Source organism: Lagopus leucura, unplaced genomic scaffold, assembly GCF_019238085.1.
Source record: "Lagopus leucura isolate 7727_CA_CO unplaced genomic scaffold, USGS_WTPT01 Super-Scaffold_100050, whole genome shotgun sequence".
NCBI classification, from domain to species: Eukaryota; Metazoa; Chordata; class Aves; order Galliformes; family Phasianidae; genus Lagopus; species Lagopus leucura.
In genome coordinates, this window is record NW_024962296.1 from 2,303,549 (window position 1) to 2,328,831 (window position 25,283).

General features: G+C 54.4%; 2 protein-coding genes across 2 annotated transcripts in view; both read left to right on the forward strand.

Annotated features, from left to right (window-relative positions):
- Positions 1-436: 436 nt before the first annotated feature.
- Positions 437-17,783, forward strand: LOC122187707 (TRAF interacting protein). Its single transcript, XM_042885468.1, has 15 exons — positions 437-535; positions 672-729; positions 1,733-1,816; positions 5,487-5,526; positions 8,007-8,134; positions 10,518-10,612; positions 11,216-11,329; positions 12,271-12,358; positions 13,668-13,757; positions 13,974-14,062; positions 14,815-14,970; positions 15,165-15,213; positions 15,723-15,848; positions 16,361-16,411; positions 17,177-17,783. Exons 1-15 carry the CDS (start codon positions 438-440, stop codon positions 17,306-17,308), a joined length of 1,398 nt encoding a protein of 465 aa, XP_042741402.1. The 5' UTR covers position 437; the 3' UTR covers positions 17,309-17,783.
- A 1,081-nt stretch (positions 17,784-18,864) lies between these two features.
- Positions 18,865-25,283, forward strand: part of BSN (bassoon presynaptic cytomatrix protein) — a 53,578-nt gene continuing 47,159 nt past the window's right edge. Inside the window, exon 1 of the mRNA XM_042885433.1 lies at positions 18,865-19,037. Within this exon, the coding sequence (XP_042741367.1) occupies positions 18,865-19,037 (173 nt within the window). The remainder of the gene's footprint in view (positions 19,038-25,283) is intronic.

A 25,283-nucleotide genomic window follows, 5' to 3' on the forward strand; every position in this document is an offset into this window, starting at 1 on the left:
CCCCCGCCCCGGGCCGCTGCATGCCGCGCCCCGCGGCCTCTATCTCTGGCAAATAAAGACCCGCCGAGGGCAAACTGAGAAAGCAGCAGCGCCGCCCGCCCGCCTCCGTGAGGGGTCGCCGCCCGGGAGGGCCGGGGTGGGCGAGGGCGGGGCGGGCCGGGCTCAAGGACGCCGGGTCGAGGGCGGGACGCTACACGGGCCGCGCGGGGCCGGGCTCGGCTCGCCGTGCCCTCGGAGCGTAGCCGGGCTCGGCCGTCGGGCGGACTCGCGGCGCCCTGCAGCAGGGGCGCGGCACGGCAGCCAGCGGGACCAGCCCCGCGGGGAGCGGGACGAGCGCGGGTCCCGTGACGTCGCTTCCGGCCTGGACCGGAAGCGGCGGCCGGGCGGCCGGGTTTGAATCGCGCGGCGCCGCGCGGCCTGGCGCTGCCGGTCCCGCCATGCCGATCCGCGCGCACTGCACCATTTGCTCCGACTTCTTCGACAACGCGCGCGACGTGGCCGCCGTGCCGTGCGGGCACACGTTCCATCGGGCATGGTGAGCGGCGGGCGGGCGAGGGGAGCCGCCTCTTCCTCAGGCCGCGGTGCCGAGCCGGGGTGCGGCCTTCCCCTCGGCTGCGGCTCGGCCCGCGGGCGGTGTCGGTCTGAGCGGCCGTTTCCCTCTCCCTCCGCAGCCTGTTCCAGTGGTTCGACACGGCGCCCAGCCGCACCTGCCCGCAGTGCAGGATCCAGGTACCGCCCTCGCTGTCGGCGCCGCGTTTCTATGGCACCGCGCGTTGCTGGAGCCTCCGGCCTGGAGCCCCGGGCCTGGGGGATGAGGGGAGGGCGGATGGAGGCGAGCGTGCCCTGCTGATATCTGTGCCGGAGCCTTCGCTGCTTGGTGTAACGCTGGGGAGGGCAGGAAGGAAACCCCGGGCCCTCAGAGCGGCGTTTTGTGGGGATGCTGTCAGGCAGACAAACTACTGCCGTGCTTCTTAGCACCGAGTCCTGGCTCTCGTTGAGGATGTGCTGTGCTGGCAAGGGAGGAGCTGCGCTTCTCTGGAGGCTGCTGTGTTATCGGCCTCGCAGGGCTTGGTGCGTGCAGCTGAAGGAGGGGTCTGGTGCAGGCTTCCAGCTTGCTGTTGCTGGGACTTGCTCTGTGCTCGTGCTTTTTTTCCTCTCAAGGTCTCGGCCCTTGTTCCTTCCCTGACTTGTTGATTCCCTGTGTTCTTCACTGCCGCTTACATCTCTGGGTTACCATGGAGTTATCGCGAAATAACATCTTATGTAGCAGTAACTATGCAATTAGCTGGTGTCATGACTGTATATAATACTTAAAACACAAAGCTGTAACTGCATGGGGGAGGTGTGGAGAGCTATCAAATTCAATTACAGCACCTTCTGCCTGCAGAAAGCAGCACGTACTTCTGTCTTTGGATTTGGCATCGTGTTAGCTCAGCGTCAGCTGCTTGGGCCTTAGCTGCCAGAGAACAGACTGCGCTCGATTCAGAAGTGCCTGAATCTTTCTGCTGCAGCTCGGGAGCTTGGCTGGAGTCGTGCTCCCAAAACTGAGTGGGGGGCCTGCAGTTGTGCTGCTGAGCAGAAGCAGGATATTGCCAGGGATGGCGTTGCACGTGGACTGACGTTCCTCCTGTGGCCTTGTGGCAAGGTGCCACCTTCTTCCCCTGCGTGCATCTTCTATATGTACTGTTTCTTCCTGTGTGTGCCAGTCAACCTCTCCCCTCTCTGCCTCTAGGTCAGCAAAAGACACATAATCAATAAGCTGTTCTTTGATGTTGCCCTGGAGGAGCAGACAGCACTGGATGCAGAGACCTTGCAGGTATTTGATGGGGTTCTTCTATCCTGTGGTGCTCTGAGCAACTTAGAAACATGTCTGGGAATGCTGGTTCTTTGCCACCAGCTGTTTCCCGAGCTGCTGCTTGCTGTGCTATGCTCACATTTCAGACCCAAAGCGCTTCATTGTCTCCTGCCTGTCCACATTTTCTGTCATGATCCACTCTAAGCTCTGCCATGAGGCGGTCTCTCATGTGCTGGTTTAGTCCAACCAAATCTCAGATAGTGACTCAAGAGGCCTCCTCTTCTGCTTTATTGTTCTTTCTTATTGTTCTTAGCCTGGAAGCCTCCTGAAGCAGAATCAAGTAAGTATCCAACTGCTTCTTCTCCACTGGGTCTCAAAGCTCCTCTCAGTGGTTGTGTGGGAATGTGACTGCAGAGATTTTGCCAAAATGCACGTGAGAAAAAGTGCTGAATTCAGTGATCTGCTGCAGGTATCTGTGGCCTGACAGGTGGGTTTATTTGCACGGGCTCATAAGGAAGTGGGACAGCAATGGTGACTTGGTTTTCCTAGAGACATTAGGAAGTGGAACCGTCAGAAGCTGCACCCTCAGGAGCATGCAGTGCTGCTGCTGGGTCCCCATGGGAATTCCAGGCTGGAGTAGAAGAGCTGAGTGATGTTTTCCAAGAGCCAAACTCTGCTGTGGAGAGCTGTGTGTGAGGAGGGATTAAGGCACAGGGGCTGTTCTGCGCTCTACTCCGTTGCTTAATATGGATGATGCATGGCTCCTTATGTGTGGAGTTATCTGTTCCAAAAAAAGTCATCAGTTGACCTCGGTATAATGGGATGCTTGTATCCTCTTGTGTTTAGAATCAGCATGTGCAGCAATTACCATAATTAGCATCGTCATGGCAACTGCTATATGTATACTGTATGTTTTTAAAATAAAGCAAGCCAGACTGTGATGTCAGTAGCACTGTTCTCAAAGACCACCAATAAACTGGAGACCAGATCTGCGTGTGGAGGAAATGAGAAAGCATCTCTGGGCACTGGAAGCTGTGCGCCTCAGATGCAAAGCAGTGGCTTGAAGGAGGTAAACATTGCCTTTAGGATGCATTCAGATCGGGTCTCGTAAGTGTAAATAGATGAGTGACTCAGTGATGGGCTGTATGGTGAAAAATGCCCTAGAAAAGCTGTTTTTTCCTTCCTCTTATCCACTCCCCGGGGTCCAAGATGGGCTCCCTCAGCTTTTCCCTCCGTGTAGATTGTGCAAAAGGCCTGGCTCTCTTCCTCTCACAAGAGACTGCAGACCTGCATGGCAGCAAGACAGCTCCTACAAAGTTTATTTTGTTGCCATTAGAGCAGTGTTGTCTAGACTTCAGCACTGGTATTTTAACGAGGGAGCTGAGGTCACTGTGTAATAGGGAAGAACCAAGTATTTTCTGTGAGAGGAGCACGGTTGGCTGATAGGGTGCTACTGCCCCACGGACAGCTCTGAGGGTTGCTCTAATCAGTCAGCTGTGTAATCAGCTGGAGCTGTGCAGCCTGCAGATGCCTTGAAATGAGAGCCTGGCCTCTGGAGAGGCCAAGAGGCGAGAGGGTGTGCTTCCACGTGCTAGAAAGCTGAGGGTGAAGCTGTGTCATCCCAGAGAGACAAATCTGTTATGCTAGAAGTGCTTGGAAGAATTGCCTCGTGGCATTCTGATGCAGAATTACCCAAATTATCTTCTGAGTGATCAGCCTTTGCTGATCCCCACTCTCACTTTTGCTCCAAAATACTTGGGGTTGAATGAGAGCTGAAGCTGCTCTGCTTCTGGCTGACTGGCAGGCGTGGGTTTCAGCTAACACTGCGAAGGTATCCTGGTTCCCTGGAGTCGATGCAGACCACAGGTTGAGCGCTGCAGCATATCTCAGCTTTTTAGTGCTGAGCCTGTTGGTTGGTTGGTTTTTTTTTTTCCTGTACTGCTTTTAAAGATGGTTCTCAGCGATCAGAACAGTCTCCATGTTTCTGCTGTGGGAGTAGAAATGTGAGTTTTGGGGAGAGACGCTGCCCCGGGGCTTGCTGGAGCCCGGCATCCTACTTGTTTGTATCCAGGGAGCTGAGAGCCCATCTTAGGGAGGAGATTGGGGTACTTTGTTCAGCTTGGTAAAAGGGAGGCAGGAGGGGAGGGTTCCTGCCTATAAACCTGCCAGGGAGGGTAGAAACCTGGGAGGACAGCTGAGGGCTTGTGGCTGCATTCTCTTGTAATCAGGCTGGCAGAGAGACAAAGGAACTTGCATCTATCAGAGTGAAAACTGGGAGCAGCCTTTAGGAACAGTGGTGGAAGATGAGGGATTTCAGATTAAGTTGATGAATGAGGTAATGTTACATAGCTGCCTGCGGTAGCCCAGGATTTCTTTTGCTATCATGGTAATTAGCACATCTTGTGAGCTCACTAATCGTTCCTGAATAGGACTCAGAGGAGGCTGCATCAGAATAGTTCCTGCAGCAGAGCTATTTCTACCTCAGCCCTCTGTTGTCCCCCTGGGGGCAAATCTAAGTCAGCTCTGCTAGGCTTTACCCTCTGTCCCTTCTGCTTACCCAGCTTTAGATCCCATGCTCTCCTTCCCTCATTTGCTGTCACGAGCAGAGCTTTGCTTTGGTCCTGTCAGCTCTGTGGTCACTGCTACTGCTATTCTCAGCTCAGATTTGCATGTAGCATTCCAGGCTGCACAGATTTGTGTGCTCGGCTTCAGTACTGTGTTGGCATTTTATTGTGGTTTTATTCCACTGCAGTTCCTGCCTGGCTTGTTATGTGCTTTCCTCTGCAGCTCTAACAGCTTTTTAAGTCATCTTCTGTTGACTCTTCTCGGTATTTTTTCTTTCCTCCCTCTATCTGTAACGTGGTGTGAGTTATAAATATGTATATAAATATATCTATTGCCTATCTTTATGAACTCCATCCATCCTTTGGCTATTTTCCAGTGTTCGTAGGTTATATCACTTCATCCATAATTTAAACCACGGTTATTTGCTCCCTCTCTCCAGTCCTTAATTAAGATGTTAGAAATGCCTGACCTCCCCCAGGCCTTTGGGGTGCCCAGGGGACGTTAGGTCACCACTGTTCAGTACAGATGGGTTCATTGGCGATCTGTTTATGGCCGTTTGGCTCAGCTGTTAGTTGATATCAGCATCTCACACTGCAGTGACTTAGTGTCCTCAGAATGCTGGCGATGCTTTTTGATCTGGACGCTTTGCCACCTTTTCAGATGTTTGGATGTGCTTTGGTGCCCCCCACCTGCACGTGGCTCAAGTTCACGTCAGTTCAAAGTGGCTCTTGATCCAGATAGTCTGGCATCATCCCTGTTTTATTGCCCTGTTTAGGTAAAACATTGCAAAAATTCTTCCTGTCTGATTTCCTGAATTTCCCTGAGAGCCTTCCAAAATTATTCAGCTAAAACGAGATGACTGACAGTGTGAGAAACGCAAGGTTGACAAGGCTAAGACAAAACTGGGATCGTCTCTTCCCTCCCCGCAGAATGCCAGTTGGAGGTGCTCTTTGTGTTCCCTGCGATGGTACTTGTTTGTAGCTTGGTGCTTGCTGCTAATGCATGCTATTCTTAGCACATGGCTGGTGCAAATGTCCTGCCGAGAAACCTCTCGGGTCCTTTGAAGATATGGTGAAAGCTTCTCTGCAGGCTGTTTCCTAATCGGGTTTTCTGTGTTGCGTTTCAGAATGAACTGGACAAGGTGAAGGCTCAGCTCTCCATGAAAGGTGAGTTCCAGCTGCCAGCAGGCCCTGGGCCCTGCCTGCCTGCCTGAGCTGCTTGTCCAGGTCGGAGGGCTGAGTGTGCAGAGCATCCTCTCACTGAAGCTGAGGCCATGGTGCAGGCTGTGAGCTGTTTTGCTGGAGGAGCTTCTTCAGAGCTGTGTCTTTGAGGAGAGACTGCCCAAAGCTGCGTATAACCTGTATAACAGAGCCAGAGTTCACAAGTCAGCCCAGCTCAGCTCTAACTGGGGTCTCCTTTGCCAATTTAGGCAAATATGGTTTTTCTTTTTTGTTTTGTTTTTGTTTTTTTTCTTCTCTCCCTGATTAAGAGCTGTGAAAGTCCAGCACAGCTCTGTCTGGAGTAAGCTTGCCAAAATCAAAACCTGTGGTCTGAGCACCGGGAAGCTCACAGCTGCACGTGCCAAAGGCTTCTTCCTTCTAACAGCTACAGTGGTGCCCAAGCTGCAGTGGGAAGGTGTTGGCTTTTGTTTGGCTGTTGCAGTGCCACGTGTGTCAGTTGAAGAGCAGACGGAGCTTGCTGTGTGCACTTCCATTTTTCCCATCTTTAATTTTAGAGGATGTTTGAGGGAGGCAGGAAAAGCAAAAGCCCTGGAGACTTGTCGATGGTTTTCGAGCATCGTCTGTAGGCAGCCTGTCATCAGGACATGAGTCATGAGCAGAAAGGAAAATGTCAGTCTGAGTGACAGAAATCCAAAGTCACACTAGCAGAAAGGAAAAATCTTTGAAGAATGCCAGGGGTTCACCCACGCCCTGAGAGTCGTCTTTACTCTGCCTTCCCTGCACGAGACAGACTCAGCTAGCCAGTAGGTTGAGGATTCGGTCCTTAGCCTGAGAGCAGCACTGCACAGCCTGCACGTCTCTATTCTGAGGCTCGTTTTCTTGCCAGCTCGGTTGAGTTTAGTGACTTGGTAGAGAGCCAGATCTTCTGGGGAAGGTGGCTGGGATTATTGCTAGGATGTTATCCAAGAAAAACTGCTTGAAGGCCTGCTCATCTTCTCAGCTTCTGGTGAGTAGAGGTTGGATGTGACATTCCCTGTCCCATCCTCTTTTCATATTGGAAAGAAGCAGTTCCCACCTCCTGCCTCCTTTGCTATGGGCACTCTGCTCTCTGGTGGTTCTTGTGTATAAATTCTCCTCTTAAAGATGTGCTCTGTGCTCCGTGCTGTAGTAGAGCTGTGTAATTGCCAGTCCCTTATCAGCTTGCAAATGGCTCCTGAGGTGCAGAGCTCTGTACAGACCCAGCAGGCGCAGTGGGAGGCACTTGGAACGAGCTGAGAACTCATTCCTGCAGCATGGGGAGATTTGACTCCTGCCATCTGCCTCTGGGCAGCTGGGATTGGAGGAAGGGAAAGCCCAGGCTCCTCTGGTTCATGTGGAGTCCTTGCAAGTGCAGGGGGGCAGCTCCAGGCTGTGCTGCCTCTGGCGAGGAAGGGTTATTCAGACCAACAGAGAAAAAAGGCTTTACTAAGAAATGTGTTTCCTTCAACACCTCCCCAGCCACCTGTGTGTTTCTGCTGGGATATGTTCTTCCTGAGCTTCTTCAGTCCCATGTGGCTCCCTTACTTTTGTCCAGCAGTGCCATACTTCTGTGGGATGTGTTGGCACGACCTGACACTGGATTGCTTGGAAGGAGGAATGGCCCTTTTGGAGGGGTGCTGAGTGACTTCCTGCTGTTGTCAGACTGGAGCCACAGGCAATTTTGACAAAGGCAGGAGGAGCTCAAGACTTCACCCTGCTCTCACCAGAGTTGCACTGAGGGTTACTTTTCTTCGTGGCCCAGTAGCTGAACTGGCTGTTCCCTGCTTAGCTCTGACAGCTGCTGCTGATGGTTGTTCCTTTGTGAGCTGTTCTTCGCTTGTCTCGCCAAAACAAATGGAAATCTGGCGCTGTTTTCACAGTCTTCTCCCTGGTGGTCGAAGCTGCGTGCCTCGTGCTGGGTGGCCTGCACAGGGAGGTGGGTGCATCACGTTGGTGGTGCCCTGGGGTAGGTGCAGTAGCGTGGTGACGCAGTGCTGCTGTCCCTGTTGAGCAGGCTGGCTGTTTGCAGCCCCCAAAGGGCTGCCCCACACGCCAGGCTCTGCATGGGGAGGATGAGCTGAGGGCTCAGCTCTCCAGCTCAGTGTGACTCCAGAGAGCAGTTCTGCACACGCCTGGCTTGGAGAGCATGCAGGAGTTAAGATACATCAGCTTAATGCTAGCAGGACTGGCGCTGGAAAGCTATTAAAGGGAATATGTTATCTTTACTGAAGAAAATCTTGAAGCCTGCTGGCACTGGGAGAAGGAATTGCTTGCTACAAGCCCAGTTGCAGACAGCATTTAGGGAAATGGGTCTCTACAGGACTGGCCGACTCCTAGCAGCATGGAGACCGAGAGTGCCATCAGCTCCGGTTTGTTGTGCGACTGCTGTTGTATGTGGGGCTGCTGAGGGCTGGGTTTCCAGGCCGTGGTTTTCTTTTTCCTTCTAGAGAAAGAAAAGCGGGAATGCCAGGCCATCGTGGATGGGCTGCGGGACACCCTGGATGTGCGCAACGCCACCATCGAGTCGCTCCAGAAGGTGCTGGGAGAGACAGAGATGCTGTGTTCCTCCCTCAAGGTACCTTTCCCATCCCTTGCTGGATTTTGGCTCTACCCGTTGCACAATCGATGTTAATTTTGTTCAGGTTGCCTTCGGGCCATGCTGATATTGACACTGCTCTGTGCTGGTGGGAGTTTGGGGTGGGTGCCTCGAGACGCCTGCCACTTCAGTCTCTGAGTAACAGGAAGGCTGCGGAGCTGGGTTTTCTTTTTGGGTTTATTAACCCAAAGTGAGCAGTGACGCCAGTCTGGAGGTACTGGCTGCGTGCCATGCTGAGGGTGATTCAGAGCCATAAAACCCAGGCCTGTGGCTGTGTGTAACGGCTGTGCACTCAGGGCAGGGGTGGCCGGGGCTGGGGGGCCACCAGCCCAGCCTGGGGGTGTTAGCTGAGCTTTGCTGCTGCAGTGCTGGTTGTAAAGGTAGTGGTGTGAGGGGAGTGTGGGAACTGGCCCCCGTGCCCCGCTGCAGAAGCACCGGCTCCCTGCGGTAGAATGTTCTCCTGAAATGGGTTTTGGCCAGACGGGATTCAAGGAAAATTAGTTTCTTGGTTTGATCAGAGGAGAAATCAAACTGATATATATGGAGGGGGAGTTGCAAGCTTTAGCTGAGTGGGATTTGATCCAGCTAACTCTCCTGTCTGTTCTGTTGCCAGGGCTTTCCTTCGATTAGGTTAGTAATGTGCAAAGTCCAGGGATCAAATATTCCTGTTGTGCTTCAGCGTGCAGTGACTCAGTGCATAGTCATGCATTGTGCATAAACAGCAAGTGGAAGGGGGTAAGAACAAGAGACTCTTGGCTGGGATGTCTTGTGGTGAGCAGTGCAGCCTTGACTTGGTGCTTGGCTGCCTGTACTGTGTGCTGAAAGCTCACTGCGAGCACAGAGAGTTCAGACAGTTCCTTAAATCTCTGCCCCTTAGTAGGGAGTAGGGTAGAGAGAGCCTGCACTGCATCACACTCCTTGACCTGCCAGGCCATGCAGCCAGGGAGAGCTTGTAGGTAGGGCATGGAGCTGTCTTACTGCACACCACGTACAGGGCTGGGCTCCTCCTGGAGGAACCACATGAGGGTTGCCTGACATGAGCTGTCACAGGGCAGGAGATAAAAGTAGGAGTCACCACCACACGGGCCTTGCTGTGGGACAGCACAAGCTCTTTTTTGCCTGCCCATCAGGTTAGATCCAATCTTCTCGGGTCTAAAGGCAGCCTGGCATTCCCAAGCTGTTCCTGGAATCTCAGATGTACTGGTGGCAGGATAGCATTGATGCTTCCTACTTCAGAAAGGCAGGTGTGGCAGTGGAAGTTGGTGTCTGCTTCTCAGCTCAAGATCTCCATGCTTGACATTCCTAGCTGGCATCTCAGGAAGAGACTCTGCTTATGTTGTCTGTTGCAAAAGCCTGAGTATGCTGAAGTCCTGTTAATGAAAGTTGAGAAGGGCAGGAGTAGAGACCTGAGGGTATCTGTTCTGTGGTGTTCAGTGTTTCCCAGCTGAATGCCAAGCAATGTCTTACATGCATCATTTAAAGATTAAAGTGCTGAACTTCTGCAGTAAATACAGAGGCTTAACTAGCTGTGAGGCAGGTCGAGCTCACAGGCAGTGAGCAGGTCCCATCTTTTGCCAGCTGCTGCTGAACCTCCATGTAAAAGTCTGCTACTGGGCCCTGCTCTGATCTGGCCCAGGGGTCAGGAATATGGAGATCTTTGGTCAGCAGCAGCCTAAGGTGGGCTCTGCAGTTGGAAAAGCAAGATGTGAGCCTGCAGCTCTGCAGAGTCCCAACGCTGTCACAGCTGTTTGGCTTCTGTGTTTTCTTAGCTCAGCTGAGGTTTGCTGCTAATGCTGCCTGCTGCTGGAGAGCCTGGAAAGGTGCTGGCTGTGAGAGACTCGTGGCCGCCCCAGGTGGGTGAGAGAAGCACCCAGCTAAGCATCTGGTTCAGCTGAGATCTGCGGGAGAGACCCATGCAGCATTCCTATTTCTGCTTTAAGCAGCTAAGAGCAAGGAAAATTGGAAGGCTAAAGCAAAGGGCTCAGCTATTTAGGGAGCAGAACGCACTGGTGAGGTTTGCCTGCTTTGAACTCCCTCACTTTTGAAAAACATGGTTGCTGTATTGTGCACGGAGTGCTGCCCAGCCCCACAAACACACCCAGCAGAAAGGGGGATCCAAAGCAGTTCCAGCACCACGTTCCTCTTGCGATTAGCACTCAGACCCTGCTGTGCTAGCAAGGAGCAGAGCTAGGGGTTCAGCAGGGAAGGAGCTAAATTCTCCGTAATCCTGGGCTGCTGAGGTGGTGATAGCATTAAGAGCCAATGTATGCTCCCAGCTGCCCGCAGTGCGCATAAGCCAGGATGTTTTGCTAACAATCCCTGGAGCCTTCCTGACGGTCTGTGTGTGCTTGCTTCTCTGCAGAAACAGATGAAATTCCTGGAGCAGCAGCAGGAGGATAACAGAAGTTCAAAGGAAGAGGCCCGCCGCCTGCGAAACAAGCTGAAAGCCATGGAGCGGTGAGATCCTGGGCCTCGCAGACTGGGCTGCATGTCTCTCCCTTTCTCCAAGAGGAAGGGAGAGGTCCTGCTGTGCTTGCTGCACCTCCCAGCCCCACGTGCTGGGACTGCTGGGCCTCCTTACCCTGTAAGGCTGCAAACTGCTGCATTAGCAGGCTTTGCCTGGCTGTGCTCTCAGCCCAGCTTTCTTTCCAGGCAACTGCTCTCCCTGAACAGCAGCAGGACATGATTCTCTGTGCAGACTGTCCTTGTCTCCGGGCCTCCGAGCATAGCTATATGCTGTTGCTATTACTGGAGAGGGTTCTGGGGCAAAGCTCAAATCCCAGCCTGTGAGTGAAGTCAGCTGTATGAGTATAGGGCCTACAAGTTGGTGTGTCAGTTCCAAGTGTAGCGGGTGTGTACAGCTGTCTCTTCTCTAGTCCACGTAGTGCTACTCTGTCCTGGCAAAGATACCCTCCTCGTAGAGTGGTTGCATCTCTTTGCCAGCCCTACATCCAGGAGCTTAGCCTGTGTGGGCTCCCCAGGGGAAGCAGGGCTGCAGCCTTCTTCCGTGCTCTGTTCATGACTCATGAGCTGAAGGTACATTTCCTTATTTTATTGCAGGATTGAGTTGTTGCTTCAGAGCCAGCGCCCCGAAGTGGAGGAGATGATCAGAGAGATGGGAGTTGGGCAGGCAGCAGTGGAGCAGCTTGCAGTCTATTGCGTCTCACTGAAGAAGTGAGTGCTTCAGGCTCGGCATGGGCTGCTCATGCTGGCCTGGGCTTGTGGGAAGAGAACGTGTTGCTGAGTCCCAGCAGACACACAGACACTGCGGGGCTCTCGTCCCTGTTTGGGCCTCCTTTAGGTTTTGGCTGACAGATCCTGGGGACCTAGATTGGAGCCTGTCACACTGAACCGTTCCTGTTGTCACTGCAGTGACACGCGTGTCACCATGGGAACTGTCTCCAGAGCTGTCAGTGCACCTATGCAGTGATTATTATTCCCTCAGTTCTCTTTTCACGCCTGGGGGGAAATGGGAGGATGAGGAGCTCTGGGCTGCACCCTCTGCTGCGTTGCACAGTGCAGCTGTGGCCTGAAGGGCTCTGAGCACGCCACGCTCTGGCACACGGGATCTGCAGTGCTGCCAGCCCCTACCTGGAAACGCTTCTGGTCCTGCTGAGCACAACCACAGCTTCTCTGGGTCTGTTCTGATGGCAGCTGAATAATGGCAGCTTTGATACAAAGCTGTAATGAGGCAAGTGTCCCTGTGGTGTAATTGGGAACAATGTGCTTGGCCAATGGTATGAAGCCTCTGTAAAGTCATTTAAAGCAGAGTTCTCTATTTGCTGCAAGTACAGAGGCTGCTCTGTTTTTTGTCTCTCTCTTCTGCTGGCAACTGTAATATTTCTGAATCCAGTTTCCATTTCGTTGGTGAATCCTGTGCATGCCCTGCTCCTAGGCATGGCATCCTCTGCAAATGTTTTTCCCTGCCATGTGTGATGGTGTTTGTTACACCATTGGTTCATTTTGGTATGCTTAGCTCAGTTCCCTTAAGGATTTTGTATGTCCTGGGTTTTCTTTGGTGGTTCTGCAGTTGCACATCTTTAAATTGAGGGCCTCTAGTAAGTTCTAGCTCAATCCTCTTTAAAGGCAGCATGATGATTCTTCTCTCTTTTCAGGGAATATGAGAACTTGAAGGAGGCTCAGAAGATCTATAGTGAGATGACAGAGAAGCAGAAGAAGGAGCTATTCTCTGTCAACAGTAAGGTAAAAGGAGAACATGAGAGATGTAAAGGTGATACCTGGTCAGAAACTGTGCTCCCAGCCCTGTGCAGTGACCCCCTCCTACAGTGAGCTCTCCTTAAGCAGTACAGCTGGCATGGAAGTGTCAGGCAGGGGTTTCTGGGGCAGAGTATGATGCTGTATGTAGCTCATGGGCTGTTATTAGCACTGTGGACTCTGAGGATGTCATTGGGGTAGGATGTGCAGACCCAGCCTGGGCTGGAGCACAGCAGAAGCACTGCCAGAAGCAGTGCTGCCTTTGTCCTGCCAGGCATGAGCATGAGCTTGTTCAACCACCAGCCCCTTCTGCTGCAGTCAGGGCCCTGGGAGGAAATGAGGTGTGAGCCAGCACCAGCTGAGCAGGGCTTAGCCCTGTCTTGCCACAGAGCTGGAGATATGCCCCTGCTGCTGTGCTGCCCCTGCTCCAGCCTGGCTGGGCCCTGTTGGCCCAGGCTGGGAATTACTGTTTCAGTAGCAAGTTGCCATGATAAATGCCTGCATTGCTCTCCGAGGAGCAGGTGTTCCCTGGGTTGTGCCAGAGTCCAGGCTCAGAAAGTGAGAGACTGTGGGTGGATTTGGCCTATTTTTGTTCCCTAGCCATAGCTGTTATGGTCCCCTCAAACAGAGGAGGAGGTTCTTGGAATACCGAGCTGCTCCTAAGTGAGTTAACTCCCTACAAGAAGCGTTGCTGCTGGAGCTGACCTGTTTGTGGCCGAGTCTGTGCCAAACTACAGTCACTAACTTGGGTCAGGAGGATGCGAGTCAGCGCGCTCGGCTTTGGCTGACAGAGGGCTGACTGTGCTGCCACTCTGTGGGCTGGCCCAGCACCTGACCCCACTTCAAGCCCTTGTTGTGGTGCCAGGCCACCTCTCAACCTCCGGCTCCTGGCACACTCTCGTGCTGAATCAGGCTTGTCAGTGTGCCAGCACTGCTGATGCACAGCCGACGTCCGGCCTGTGGTTTGTGATGCTGTGATGTGGTGTGTGTTAAGGCCTGCGGGAATTCGGGATGGAGCCACCAAGTGTTAGCACGTGGAAAAGCTGGTACTGTCGGGCAGAGATGCTGTGGGAAGACTTAAGCTGGGCAGACAGCCCTGGAGATCCCTCTGCAGGCAGCTTGAGGAAATGAGCAGCAATCGGATTGCTCTGATTTGCAGACTGCCATGGGAAAATTGAGCCCGAAAACAGGAAAATAGTGTGTGCCATGGAGCACATCGTTCCCATGGGGATTCATAGTCTCCCTTACCTGTGTGTTGTAATCGGCACTCTGCGCTTTGGTGTTATTTATTCTGCAGCTGCAGAAAACAGTTTCAGAGTTGGAGAAGACAAAGGAGGAGTTAAAGAGCACCCAGAAGGATTTGAAGAATGCAGACAAGGAGATCTTGGTGAGAATATCGCTCCTCAGCCTGCAGTAACTGGCAGCTGGCCACAACCTTCAGCAGCAATGCTAGGAGCTGTGCTGGGTTTTGCTTGGATCTGCCCACCTTACTGCTTTCATCTGCCCCACCTCTGAGCTCTGGCCAATGCTCAGTTATGGGAGGGGAGTGAAGGACCGGCTGCTAAATCTTTTCTTGTCTCACTGCCTTTCCTCTTCCCTCTAGAGTCTGAAGAAGAAGATAGACATACTGCAGGACACTCTGAAAGTGCCATCTGTAACTAGAGAGACGCTCAGCCGGCTGGTCTTTGAGAGGTCAGTGCGGTGCATCCTCGGGTACAGGCCAAATATAGCAAATAGCATGTCAGACTGAGGGCATCAGCAGTTTAACTAAGTACTGACTGGGAAGGCAGGAGCATGCTGGTCTGGAAGGCGTTGCCATAGCACAGTCATCTTTCTGCTTGTATTTTTTGTTTTCTTGCTGCTGACAAGACAATGTTTGGATTGCTGAAAAAGTGCATATTTTGGTGGGTTTGCATCAGGTTGGTATGGAAGAAAGAACGAAGTTTGGACAAACTTCTTCCACTCTGCCCTGCCAGGGAAATATCCCTAGAGCTTCTCTTGTGGTTGCCTCAGGGTTGGCCTTCCAGCAAGTATGCCCTGATATACAGGGGCTGGAGATCTTCGCCAAACAAAGGAGTTCAGAATGATTAAGGCTTGGTCTGGCATCCTTTATACTTTAGTGAGCCTCTTTCTGGCAATCTGTACTATGAGCCCAGTACAGCAAACTGGGTTGTGTGTGCTGAGCAGAAGTGTGCTGGGCTGTTTGCCTGGGCTCGGACTGCTGCTGTGAGCAGTGGTGTTTGAAGGTGGAACAGTGGTTTGAGACATTGACTATGGACTGTGGGGTTTGGGTTATTCTTTCTGGAACTTGTGAACAGAATGGGGTTCAGATCTTAATCCTACTTCTGTCGTGCTAACTAAATGATGTAGCTTGTAGCTCCCCCTCCTCTTCTGTCTGATGGGTGGCAACTTCTTGATGGCTGATGCTTTGCATGGCCTTGCAGCCCAACTCCTGTTGAACTGCAGCACCCGAGGCTCCGCCGTCCAGCTCACAGTGATGAGATCAACCTAGATGACGCTTTTGATGTGGACACCCCTGAAAATCAGCCCTGCAGATCTCCATTCAGTGCTGCAAAAAAGCAGAAGCTGGATAAAAAGCAGTGAGTTTGTCCTCTTCTTTCTAAAGGAGATGAAAGTCTCTGTGCTTTGGAAGCTGCTGTGTGAGATCAGATGCTCTCCAGCTGCCTGATGTCGCACTGCAAGCCTTTTTCGTCATTTGCTTTGCCTTGTCTGTCCTTGCCAGCTCCAGTCAAACAATGAATCTCTGCTGACTCGCTCCTTGTGCTTCTTACAGGCCTCCCGTGGTAAATCTGGCAAAGAAAGCTCTACAGGAAACAGTGGAGGTAAAAGGACTGATCTTGTTTGCTGTATCACCTCTTCAATTCTGCTATTAATAAGCTTGAGATAAAGGCCCCATTTTCCTGTGCAGGAGATGCTCTAGCTGGAGGTTGGCCTATCTGCTGCACCACAGTACATATTTCAAAGCACTCTGCTTGACTGTCTCCTAGAGACGCTGTTGCTGCCTCAGAGGCCTCCTGGAATTGGGCAGGAGAGGGCGGGGGGGCACGTGCTGCTTGCAGATTCTCCTGCATCAGATGTGCTTGGCAAACACACTGTGGGCTCTGCCTGCGAGGGCTGTGGATCAGCTGTCCCCTAGGCATTGCTGGATGCAATGTCCTGCCTCCCAGGCATGGCTCCAAACGAGCCCCAGAGGGAGGCTTGGAGTTACTGTTCTTTGGCCTGATGTGCTACAGGACTGCCTGTTACCTTAAGGTGTGCAAGTGTCCGCATACAAACTGCATTCAGCAGGTGATGCTGCTTAAAGAGCTTTTCTCATTATTCTGTGGGACAGAACTGGGGAGATGATCTGGAGGACGAGACTCTGAAGGGATTCCTGCCAGCATTCATCAGAAACTCAGTTTTCTCCAAGAAGCCCGTGTCGGGTAGCTTGCTGCAGCCCCACACGAACATGGGCAAGGTGAGTAGTGCTGTTGGTGAGCTTGGCTGGCACTGCACTCTTCTGTCCCGAGGTTACCCTACAGGAGGAAGCCAATGAGGCTTTTACCTTGCCACATTCAGCGTAGGGAGAGTAAATCTTGGAGTACGACCTGGCTGCCTCCCAGTCCTGCAGAGCTCTGGAGATGACAGATGGTCATTCCCTACCTGGCAGCAGATTAAATGGCCTTATGTATCCAGTTCCACCTCCTTGGAGTGTTGGGTGTTTTCCTTGTGTGTATCAGTCCCACTGAAAAAATCTGAAGCTTTGCTGCAGTCTTGAAGGCTCAGCTTACATCAGAAAGATACTCAAACTTCACTAATACCCTTGGGCCTGCCTTTTTCTGAAGGTGAGGGCTTAGCACAAGGACTGAGTGTTTCCAGGTGCTTGTAACCTGTCCCTAGAGCACGTGGCCTGTGAGGCTCTCTGCTGACCGAGACAAGAAGTAGCCAAGGCTCTGTGCTGCTCCATTCACGTTTGTTTGTCTCTCCTAGGTGAGGATGGGATACGATGGCTTGGGAGGCAGAACCAAGTTCATACAGCCTGTATCCTTTCCTGCAGCTTGTGTGGCAGTAGTAATGCTGGGGGGCACCTCCTCTGTTCCTCCTGTCTCAGCCAGCTTGGTAGCCTGGGGCAGAGCTTCCCAAACTGTGGCTGGGACCTTCAGGGAATCACCATCACGTTGCTCTGCATCTGATTCTGAACAAGCCCGAGCTCAGCAGAGACAGCAAAGGCATCAAAGACCTGAGCTTACTAAGAACATTAATATTTATTTTGTCTCTGAAGATTTGTACGATGCCATCACGGGCAAGGAGAACTCCTTACTCTAAGATCTATGCCCCTGGAGTGTCACCGTGCCCTGGGAGGCTGCAGGTTCTGCCTACTGTCACTTCATCTGCCCAATATCCCAGCTCTGATATGCAGGGTAGATCTTGAAACTCTGCTGGTTGTGCTTTGACATTGCTTTGTGCACTAAGGCATGGCATGGAAGTGGAAAGTGTGGGATAGGAGTGTGCCTGAGATTTGCTTCTGTGGGTAGGGGCAGAGCCCAGCTTGACCTTCAAGGAGCTTTTCTTTGAGTAGTTTAATTTTCCTGGAGGGAGCCTGCAGAGATGGAGTCCAACAGCCCATCTCTTTGGGGCAAAATGAAAGTTAAAGCATGTTATTAAGGGTGTTACCAAAGTGCCTCAGGGTGTAAATATGTGGCTGGGTCCCAGGTTCAGAGCTCAGGTTGCTCTGGAGCAGGTCCTGTGCTGCTTATGTCCCCAGAGCCTTGATGTGTGTGCTTCCCTTGACGGCCCTACCTTCAGACAAGCCCTACAGAATTCCGTCCCATAGCAGTGAAGAGCAAGAGGAACGTCTCCAGGCCAGCAGCAGCTGCTGCCCCTGAACGTGCCTGCAGCAGCAGCAGCCGGGCCAGCCTGGATGCTTTCCTGCAGTGAAGGGTTCGGGCCCCTGGGAGCACCGGGGCTGAGTGTGCTTGCACAGAGCCTGGCCCTGCAGTGAGCCAGCCAGGAGCCCAACCATCTGCCTGGTGCATGGACAGCTTCGTGCCTCCTTTCAGCCCCCCTCTCCTTTCCACGCAGAACTTTAAATGGGGATTTCTCTTCCAGCCTGCTTGCAGCTCTGTAGTTGCTGCTGCTGTTGGTCGCTGGAGGTGGAGCTGCACTGCTGGGCCGCAGCCATGAGCTGCAGCTGCAGGAAGAGATCTTGGCTGGCTGCAGCCTGGGGGGCACGAGTGGGAAGAAGGGACCTGGTGCAGTGCTGTAAATAGTGCGGAGATCTTGCTGGGCCCAGGGTGCTGCTGTGGCACACTGTACCTGCTGCTGGGCCGCTCCCCGTCCCTCTGCCAGGGCTGCAACACCTGTGCCAAGCTGGGGTGTCCTGGGCCTTGGGCTGGGATGTGGAGCCTGCGCTGGGACATGGGGGGGGGGGGGGGTGGTGGTGGTGGTGGTGCCCCCCTGCCCTGCTCAGGAAGAAGCACAGTGCCCCGTGCTGCTGCCCTTTCTCCTCCTGGCCTGTGTTCTGTAACTTCTGTGTGAATTTACGTTTTTTTTTTAATGTGAATGTAGGCATTTTTGTCATTCTTTCAAAGCCAGCCCAAGGCACAGTGCTGCTGGTGGCCTCTCTGGGGCTGGAGCTCTCCTCACCCCACTGTTGTGGCCCCAGTGCGTGGTTCCCATCCCCCCCTGCTGGGGGCTGGGGGGCCGGGCTGGCTGCAAACCTGTTGAGGGAATAAAAGAATTGCTCTGCATTGGTACTGAGCGGCCTCCTCTGCCTTCCTCCCGGCGCCCGCCTCTGTGGCTGCAGTGCCTGAGCTCTGCTGCTGGCTCCTCTAACGAGGAGGCTGGAGGGGGTGAGGTGCGATGGCGCCAGCAGTCCGTGATGTCACGGGGGGAGGGGCGGAACCGCGTGACATCACCGTGCGGCGGGACGCGGCTGCCGGCCGTGACGTCACACAGCGGGGCGGCGCTGATTGGCGGGCCGAGCGCCGCCTCCCGGAGCCGCGCGTGACTCCGAGGGGCGGAGCCGCGTGTCGGTCCGCGCCGCGTGACATCCCGCGGCGATCCGTGACGTCACGGCGGGGTCGTGCGCTTATTGGCTGTCGAGTGTAACCTCATGCGGCGCCGGGCGCTCGTTGGCCGCCGAGGCGTGACGTCGCGGCCGGCCGCCGCTCGTTCGGTCGCTCGGCCTCGAGCCGGCGGGGCGCAGGGCACCGCCTGGAGGCCGCGGGACATACGCGACGCCGATTGGCGGCCGGGCCCGGAGGGGCGGGGTTTTCTCCTCCGCCCTCGGCCGCGCCCCGCGCGCCCACCGCCTCCCGTCGGGGCGGCCGCCCATTGGCCGCGCGTGCCCGCGCTCGGCGGCTCGGGGGCGCGCGCGCGTGCAAGGGGGTGGCGGCGCATGCGCGGGGCGACGGGGTCGGCGGCGACGGCGGCGCGGGGCTGATGGCGGCGGAGGCGGCGCTGCGCTGAGGAGCGGTCCCGCCCGGCCCGCCATGGGCAACGAGGCCAGCCTGGAGGGCGGCGGCGCCGACGGGCACCCGCCCTCCGCCGCCGCGGCCCCGCCGCCGCCCGCCGCCGGCCCCGCCGCCTCTAAATCGCCTTCAGCACCGGGCGGCGGCGGACAGCTCCCGGGGCCCGCGCCCGCCCCCGCCCCGCCCGCAGCCAGGTCAGAGCGCGGGGCCCGGCGGCGCGGGGCGGCGGGGAGCGGCACGAGGGGTGTGCGTGCAGCCTTACGGTGTGCGTGCAACGGTACGGGTGTGTGTGCAGCCTCACGGGTGTGTGTGCAGCCTTACGAGTGTGTGTGCAGCCTCACGGGTGTGTGTGCAGCCTCACGGGTGTGTGTGCAGCGGTACGGTGTGTGTGCAGCCTTATGGTATGTGTACAGCCGGACGGGTGTGCATGGGGGGAGGTATGTGGGTGGTGTGTGGGGCACGGGAGCACCAGAGGAGGTGTGCACGCAGGGCGTGGGTGGGGTTCGATGTGGAGCAAAGCGTAGGTGTGCATAGGGAGCAGGTGTACGGGGTGTAGGTGTGCAAGCAGAATGTGTGTGTGTGTGTGCACGGCATGCAGGAGCAAAGCGTAGGTGCAGGTGTGCATGGTGCGCAAGGGCGCGAGGCGTGGACGTGCATGTAGGGTGCGGGAGCATGCATAGGTGGGTATGCATAGGTGCAGGTGTGCTCGGGGCACAGGAGCGGTGCAGGCACACGGGGTGCAGGTGTGGGGCCAGGCAACATGCGGGTGCACAGGATGCTGGAGCAGAAGGCTGTAGGTGCAGAGTCGAGGAGTGTAGGCACGTGGGGTTGCAGGCATGCAGGGTGTGCGTGGGTGCACAGTGGGGTGCACGCTTGGTGGGTGCAGTGGGTGCTTTGCTTGCAGGTTGGGGGGTGCAGGCAGGCGGGGGCTGCAGGGGGAGCCAGAGGCTTGGGGGCTGGCGTGGAGTACGGGGTGTGGACGGGAGCAGAGTGCCGTTATGCAACGGGAGTGATGTGCAGCCCCGTGGTGCCGAGCTGGTGGTGCCGTGCTTGTAGGGTGACGCTTTGGGAACGGGTGGCTGGGGGCGTCCCTTTAAAAAGCACACCCTAAAACATCATCATCCTCTCGAGAAAAAGAAAGGTGGAGGGCAGAAAGTTGCAAGGAGGGATGTGGTGGGGCCCTGCGGCTCTGCTCCTGTTGGCCCCAGTGCTGCTCCGTGGACTGGGAGCGCTGCTAGGCTCAGCATGGTGCCCCACTGCTCTGAGCCAGCTATGTGCTAGCTCCCATAGAGACAGCATGAGAAAATAACCCCCCGGGGGATATTCTGTCCCTTTTCCTTTCCGTTTTCCCATTTTCCGTTGCTGAAGAATCTCCGACTCCTCAGCCTCCCACTCTCTTCCAGCCATAACTTGTTCGTAGGCTGCTCGCGACGCTTCAAGATTAAATGCTGGCACAAAAGGGAGGGTGCTGTGGGGGAGCATGGGGGGTGTTTTCCTCCCTCCCTCTTTCCCTCCTTGGGGCTGTGCTGGGTTCCCCAGCTGAGGGCGGAAGCTCCATGGCTGCTTTGTGGGAGCAGGAACGTGGCAGGGCCTGGTGTGGGGTTGTGCTCTGCCTTTCTGGTGAGCTGTGAGTGGTTCCAACGTTGGAGCCCGGCTGTGGGTGCTCTGAGGGATCCCTGGGAGGATGTGGGGATCCAGCACAGCTCAGCCCCATTGCAACCAGTAGCACTGGACCACGCCGTGTCCCCACTGTTCTGCACCACCCGAGCCCATGCACCAGCCCTGCAGAGCCACAGGGCGCTGGCTGTGGGTGCAGAGCTCCTGCAATAGGGCCAGTCCGTGAGCAGGGCACGTGGTGCTGGAACCCCCAGGGAGAGCTGTGCAGAGGCCGAATTGCTGCTTGGGGTTGCATCCCCGAATGGGGATTTCCAGCATGGAGTGATAGCAAGTGGAGGCTCAGAGCACAGTGCTGGGGTGATGCTGCCTGGTGCAACCCTATGCTGGTCACTGCTGGGTGCTAACATGGATCTGCCTATCTCTTAGGAATCAGAGTTACATTTTCCTGGTTCTTGCTCACCATAAGGCTGGTGCTTTAGAAAAATCTGCTGGGTTGCTGTGCTAAGTAAGCACATCTGTGTTTATACGAAGCATCTGGAGCATCAGGGATGCCAGTGCTGGGGTTAGATGGGGAGAAGACCAGGTCTGTGGGATTTCAAGCTCATAAAACTTGTGTGTCATATCAGAAGAGCACAGAATGGCTCACTTGGCTGATGGAGGCAAAATATTTGCTGTGTTAGACACAGCAGCTCCATGGCCCTGGGTGTGGGTGCACCCCAGTGTGCTGGCTGCTTCCCGAGCTCTCCTGTGAGCGTGCTCGTCCATATCCACAGTGCTCAGCACGCATCCATGCCTCTATTTCCAAAACAAACACACAGACCTGCAGTCTGCCTGGTGGGTTCCAGTTTCCTGCAGCTGGAAGGAGCCCGGCGTTCCCCTGCAGGCGATGCTGCCCTGAGCTTGCTGTGCCCAGGGCTCGTGCTGCACGGCTTCTGCTGGCTCTCCCCCACCCCATGGACCCAACGTTGCATCCCACTCCCACATCAGTGCATGTGGGGTTTGGCGTTGGTCGGCAGCTCGGGGTGCTTTGGAGGGTGCCTGGCGTGCGTGCAGCTGAATGCAAAGATTGGATTGTCACGTTCTCAGCTGCAGACAGAGCAGAGCTGCTCTGTGCTGCTCCCAGGGTTCACCTCCCTCAATACGTGTGCTCTGGAATGCACTTTTTTCCATTTCAGTATGAAAGATGAGATTGCTTTTAATTTCTTTTCTTCCAATCCTACTTACATCAGCTGTTATTTGGCTCCACAGCTGGGCTGAGGAACTGTGGGAGCTCTCACCCGTTTCTCACAAAGCCCACAGACTGATGTCTTTAAACGCACCTATTAATCTTCTTAGGGAGACAGTGGCTGTTTGGCTAGGGGGAAGGGAGCGTTCCTTCTTGCTTTTCTTTCCTTAAACACTAACATCTGAGTTAAGTGGCAAAGCTGATGGCTTGGAGCCTTCCCAGGTCTGTCTGTGGTGCGGCCATGCAGCGATTGCAGCGCGTGCTGACGTTTGGTGGAGTTGCTGTGGGTTGGCAGCTCGCTGTATGCGTGTCCTGCTCTGTGCTGCTTGGCCAAGCTTGGGGCATCCAGTGGGTCCTCATGGTAACAGCTGGATAGGTTTTAGTAAGAAAGCTGTGTTTTCCTGGATAGTGAGTTTCCTGCAAGGAAGGCGCACCTGATGGTAAAAGGATGGTCTGGTGTGTGTCAGGCTGACAACAGGCCGTGCTCTCCTTGAGATGCACTGGTTTTTCCCATGTTTCCTTACCAGCTCTGTCTCACGCCCGGGGATCTGGGACTCTTTTTCACCCATGCACAGCACAGTTCCATGTTGGACAGGGCAGGGGTGGCTATTGGCACCACAACTGCTCTGCCATCGGTCCGGGGAGCTGCCGGGCCTTGGTGTCCCTCAGACCTTGCAGACCTCCTCTGCAGGAGGAGCGTGCATGCTGCAGGAGCATCCTGAGAGGATGGTGAGCTGGGCGTCCTCCTGCCTCCAGCACGACCCTGTGTGCCAGATGTCTGCAGCAGATATGCTGGAGCACGCCGTGTCAGGGCTGTATGGCTGCCTTTCCAGTGCACCCACATTGCTGTATGTGAGCAGCACTGCGTTCTGCTTGCAGCACTGCAGAGCGCCCTGTGCTGCTCAGCGTCTGCCCCTCTTTAGGGCAGCTCTTTGGTCCTAAAGAGTGGAAATTTCCACGCCAGTCCTGTATTCCTGCATGTCAGGCTGCTGTTTGCTTGGGTCCAGCAGCAGAGCTCTGCTGTTCTCTGGCTTGCAGACTCCTAAACCCTTGGCTACTCTATTAGACGTGGATTTGACTGGCTTCATTCAATTATAATGGAGCACCAGTCCTTGTTTGGGCAATGAAGATGGTCTGTATTCCTAAGTTATCCAGCAGCTTAGCCTGGGAGAAACGGTGTCCAGAAAAATCACTGGGAGAAAACTCAAGCAGCTTCTCTAAAGGAGTTCTCTTCTACTTTGCCTGTGTGCCTCTCTTGTCTCAAAGCATCTCCGAGCTGCGCTGCTTATTAGATTAGGATCTGATTCCTCTTGGCCGTACCACCCGGTTTCAGGAAACCAGTGTCGATAATTGCCAGCTTCATTTTACTTTTCATTAACTAAAAACGCCATCCAAAACACTCTGAATCAACAAATTATCACGTCTGTCTTTTTCTTCAGAACTCACAAACGCAGTCAGATAGCTGCTTTGTGTAGGAATAGAACCATGGGATCACCCAGGTTGGCAAAGCCCTCTGGGACCATCCAGCCCAGCCATCCTCCCACCACCAGCACTGCCACGTCCTGCACTGCCGCGTCCCCAAGGCTCCTAAACACCTACAGGTGACCCCACCGCCTCCCTGGGCACTTTAGCTTGAGATATTGAAGTTGATGGATTCTCTTTTTGTTATTGGTAATGCATTTATTCGTTAGTTTTCCTTGCCTTCCTATTGTAAATATCACATTTGCACGCACAGATATTCTCTCCTTCTGAGTTTGGTTTGCAGTTTGTGCTCGGGCTCCCGATTCAGATCTCCTGGAGCCAGGAGGTGCCCCCCCAGGATAAGGATCAGCACTCACAGCCCACTGCAGCCCGATGGCCTCCTGCCCATCCAAGGCACCAGGGCTTCAGGGTGGGAGCCCCTCCTGCAGGAGAGAGGTTTCTGACAGACACAGCCTGAACGAAGCTCTCAGCAGAAGGTGCTTGGTGGGGTGTGGATCCCTCCTGCTTGCAGGCTTGGTTTTCCCCAGCACCCTCGTGACACGTGCAGTGCTCAGAGCTCTTTGTGGAGGACATCGTTGAATCCTTGGAGTTGGAAGGGACCCTTCAGGCCATCTGGTCCAACCCCCTGCAGTGAGCAGGGACACCCACAGCTCCATCAGTGCTCAGAGCCCCTCCGGCCTGAGCTTGGCTGTCTCCAAGGAGTGGGCACCGCCACCTCTCAACAGCTTCTATCCCTGTTGCCTCAAGCCCTGCTGAAGCAATGTCCTCTCTATTGCTCTTCCACACCTTAAATGTCAGCTCTCTTGGTAGCACGAAGCAATGAAGACCAATAGAGGATCCACAAGGCGTGGGGAGAAGTTAGAAGGGCAACCACAGGATGGACAAAGACACGACTGGGGGATGGTGAAAGGGTGCCACTCTTTCATGGGTGGAAAACGAATGAATTTGGTTGGCTGCAGTCCTTGATGCACCCCAGCACAGAGCAGTGGGCTGGCAGCCATCTCCCTGCACCTCGCTGCCCCTGCCCACAGCCCACAGCACGGCCAGCCTCATTTCCTCTCATCCCGTCGGCACCGGGGCTGTTATAGCAGGGTTTTCTTCCCTTTCTCTAAAAATATAGGTTGCTTTCTTTCTGGTATGTCATTACTGCCTCTTTTTTAAGAGTGCTTCTCTTCCCGATGGATCTTCCTATTTTTTGTGCCTAAAGTGAATGTTGTTTCTCGTTCCGGGCTGAGTTCAGTTGACTCAAGCTGTCACGGAGATGGATAATGATACATTTTTTGCATCAGCTTTTAATTCTGGAACACGGATGGAACTCATCCAAAATAGAGCCCTACAGCCTTCCTGGCTTCTCAATGGCAGAATGCAAAGCTATTGCTGCCGGGGTGGGGGTTGGAGGAGCGTGGGGAACTGTAGGTGCTGCAGAAAGGACATCCGGCATGGTGCTGTTGGAGCCAACCCCGAGCGACGCGCAGTGGGCACAGCAATACCTGCAGACCCCGCACTGGTTGGAGCCTGAAGCTCCAAGAAAAAAAAAGCAGACCTCTGTGTGCAAAACCAGAGCTTTGTGCTGCTCTGTGGGGCGGGGGCAAAACCGGCAGCAATGTGAGGGAACGCGCTGCTCTGCTCTTCCTTTTGAATTGGTTTCCAGAATGTGATTTTCCCAAAATAACTTAATTGCGGCTTTTTGTTTCTTGGTTTATTCCTATTTTTTTTTTTCCTCTGTAGAATGTTCTATATTTGTTGATGAGCATTAAATTGACGTTTTCTGAGGACTGTCCAAAATGGCTTCAAGAACTCTGGTGCAGTGGCAGTGCCTCCTTTGGAGCCCATCACTGTGCACGGTTACGGCGGTCGCATCCTGTGTGTTGCTCTGCGTTTCTCAACCTTGGATATTTCACTATCCATTCCAACAGAGCTTTCTGAAGCTCTTTGTGTTAGGCTTTAGCTTGGGATGCATTGAATAAACATCCCTACCTGCTTCCTTGCCAGGTCATTCCTGAGCAGAGCCCGCTTCTCCCTTGGCAAGACTTGGAGAATGCTCCCATGTCAAGAAGTAACTGCTCTCCTCCATGCCAGGATTCCAAGATCTTAAACCACAAGATGGTTTCCTTTC